This window comes from Octopus bimaculoides, chromosome 1 (genome assembly GCF_001194135.2).
Source record: "Octopus bimaculoides isolate UCB-OBI-ISO-001 chromosome 1, ASM119413v2, whole genome shotgun sequence".
NCBI classification, from domain to species: Eukaryota; Metazoa; Mollusca; class Cephalopoda; order Octopoda; family Octopodidae; genus Octopus; species Octopus bimaculoides.
The window spans coordinates 26,591,686-26,595,271 of NC_068981.1; the positions used below are offsets into that span (position 1 = coordinate 26,591,686).

Sequence of the window (3,586 nt, forward strand, 5' to 3'; positions counted from 1 at the left end):
CAGGTATGTGCATACCGACAGCCACCTGTATGTATAGGTGCATATCTGGGTACAGGACATTGCAAACAAAACGTAGACGAGAAAACACACAAGCCACATAGAGAACATTCTACTTCATCAGCTACCCACGTTTTAACACCGGCGTTTCGAAGAGCTTGGGCAGGACGCATCGTTAAAACGGCTCATCCCATGGACCGCAGATTAAATTTGTATACACAAATTAAATCTTGCCATGGAGGAATGTAGTGGCGGACAAAAAAACAAGACAGGAAAACAAACAGAAAAGGCTTTACGGTCAGACGAGAAAAAATATGTGTGTATGAACGCTGTGAGGCACGAACTTGAAAGTAGGGACGAAGTGAGTTCACGTGTTTGCTCGGCGATAGCCAAGGAAGAAAAGGATTATTGACCGGAATACTGATAATGATGATTCACACAAAAAAAATAATAATAATTGAAGCCTGAGAACTTGATGCCAAAAGGAGAGGGTACGATGCTATAGAAGGGGAATAACAGTGCTTTGACAATAAGGTTCTTCATTGACAGTGAAGTTGTTATTGGTCAGTCGTGACTGAGATGCTCTAGCTTTGACCAGCTTGTTTATATATTTATCTACTTTTTAAGGGACACTGTATGTAGAACTATATCACTAACTGTATCCAGTGTTTTTTTTTTTAACGGTATGGAAGGATTTGAGGGACATTTGGCTGTTATTTCTAGCAGGTTGAGCAGAGAATTACAAAGTTGATGTTCCGACACCGCATGGAGTGAATAGTAAAAGAGAACAAATAGCTGTTTTGCGGACAAGGTTGGCAGTTTCCATGAGTCTCTCTATGTAGTCGTTATATTTATGTCCAAATTTATTATGTCATTAAATAAGTTTGTGCATCTGGTATTCATCTATGAGAGAGGATAGGGCCTGGCAGCACCCTTCCATAGAAAATACTTTCAACAATCCAGTAGCTCATATTTTAAAATAAATTTGAAGACTCAAATATATATTTGGAGTGATTGGAGCGATCATTTGTAGTCTAAAAGCATCGCACACAATAAAGTCTGTTAAATGTTCTTAAATAATATCATTGACTTGAGTTATTTTTATTTTATCAGAATAATAAAATGGGAGTTTATGACAAAGAGATTCATCTGTAGACTGTCGAAAAGGTTCAATTCGTAACAGTCATGCCTTCCTTGGTCGTATATTTACATACTATCACATAAACGGCAGGGAAGTAATCAAAATAAAATATGGTAAAAGTAAAACTATAAACATCAAATATATGTAAATATGGTGAGTTATATATAAAGTTTAAAACATTTATAGTTTAAAAGAGAAAAAGAATTAATTTCAATACAAACCAGAATAGACAACGAACCGCCTGTCATAGCCGCCATTTTCAAGTTTGAATTAGGCTAATCTCACTTACAAAAGAGTTCTTTTACAAATACGACGGTAACGTTTTAAGGGAAATAACTCACATTTCTAAGAGTTGCCTCTCTTACAAAAAATTAAAACTGATGTTTCACATGGTAATTTGGAAATGCCTATGAGATAATACGTGTTCCAAGAAACATTATTCTAGTCAAGCATTAGTCACACACTCCTGTCTTAGATGATGCAGACCTAGTTACTTTATTGTGTTTTAGGAGAATCATTGTGCCGTTTATAATAACACACGCACAGGTTCAATTCTACTTCATTATTAACAAGATTATGGCTGAGCCTGTTGCAGTGGAGGCCACCGGCGTTCTTGGCGCCTGGATCATATCCCTGCTCACCGCTATTTCTGAGTTCAAATTCCACCGAGGTCGACTTTGCCCTTCGTTCTTTCGGGACCGATAAAACAACTACAATTTGAGCACTGGTATCAATGTAGTCGACTTAGCCATTCCTGAATTTGCAGACCTTGAACCAAAATTCGAAACCAGTTTTACCGTTAGCCTCCATCATAGCTTTGATTTAGCATACTCATGACTCATCGGCATTTCGGCCATGCCCATTACGTTATTCTTTTTTTTTTTTTTCATGCCTTTTCTATCTACGAGTATATTATAAAACATGTCGTTCTTTTTTTCATTTTTAACACGGTAAAGAATAAGACCTCTTATGGCTAAGGAATGGCTAAGTCGACAACATTGATACCAGTGCTCAAATTGTAGTTGTTTTATCGACCCCGAAAAAATGAAGGGCAACGTTGACTTCGGTGGAATTTGAACTCAGAAAATAAAGACGGACGAAATACCTATTTCTTTAATGCCCACAAGGGGTTATACACAGAGAGGACAAACAAGGACAGACAAACAGATTAAGCCGATTATATCGACCCCAGTGTGTAACTGCTACTTAATTTATCGACCCCGAAAGGATGAAAGGCAAAGTCGACCTCGGCGGAATTTGAACTCAGAACGTAGCGGCAGACGAAATACCGCTAAGCATTTCGCCCGGCGTGCTAACGCTTCTGCCAGCTTGCCGTCTTATGTTAAATTCTCTTACTTTTATTCTTTTACTTGTTTCAGTCAGTTGACTGCGGCCATGCTGGAGTACCGCCTTTAAGATATTAATAATATTAACAATGGATATGATAAAGTTGTCGAAATACAATGCAAAAGGGTGGAAGTACATAGAAGAGATATGCTGCTATTTGTTTATAAAGAAATATGTTGCTATTCTTTTATAAAGTTTGTAAAGAAATAGTCAGTTTACTTAAGCTGAACCTAAGATTAATTAAACTGAGCTAATTACTATTTTATGACGAACCTTAGAGCCATGAAAGAGCATAACTTAAAAAAGATTAAAGATATTCTAATATTGTGTAGTGTATGTGATAATTTATAGACCAGTGGGGGAGTTTCTAATTAAGTCTAATTGAATTGATATAATTACCGGTTTGCAGTATATTTTAAAAACAAATAAACTCTATACTTTACAATATTTGTAGATTAGTGGGGGTGGTTTCGAAGTTGGTTAGAAATAACAACCAAGAAAGCATCAAATCACCCTGCTATCTTAAATTAAGGACGATACATTGGAAAATATAATTCTAAATACTGATAGAGTGACTAACGAGATAGTCACGGCGGAAACGCCTTTGAAATTATATCTGCTTGATGAAGTTTATTGGGCTAAACAACATCAACAGCATCTTAATGTACGAATTAACTTGGGATCCCCAACGTAATCGCTCCATCTGCTTGAATATAAACTAAATGTCCCACAAATCATACCTTAATGCCTTGAAAACACGGTCATGTTGGATAATATACGTTTGGGTTCATTGAACATAGGGAAAAGACAGAGTAGTCACAGCTGGAATGCCTTTGATTATACCGGGCAGGTCGGACTGAGAACGAAACAACAAAGGCAACAACAATTTCTGGAGATTGGTATGACAATTTTCCCGTTCTGTGGCGGTAGGCCCCTCATCGGAAATGCCACATGCTGTGATACCTTCTCCAGCGACTACTTGGTATGATAAGCAACAAGCTCAGGCTCCACTGCTGTTCAGGCTGAGAAAAACAAATTGTCAAGGTATTATTCGCTCTCCGACATGTTTATGAGCCCGTGACAACGGAGACCGCTGGTGTT

The 3,586-nt window shown here is 37.6% G+C and overlaps 1 protein-coding gene across 1 annotated transcript in view; it reads right to left on the reverse strand.

Moving 5' to 3' along the window:
- LOC106868281 (sphingomyelin phosphodiesterase 4) overlaps positions 1–1,440 on the reverse strand; it is a 29,436-nt gene extending 27,996 nt beyond the window's left edge. Inside the window, exon 1 of the mRNA XM_052974681.1 lies at positions 1,360–1,440. Within this exon, the coding sequence (XP_052830641.1) occupies positions 1,360–1,395 (36 nt within the window). The 5' untranslated portion in view covers positions 1,396–1,440. The remainder of the gene's footprint in view (positions 1–1,359) is intronic.
- Positions 1,441–3,586: the final 2,146 nt, after the last annotated feature.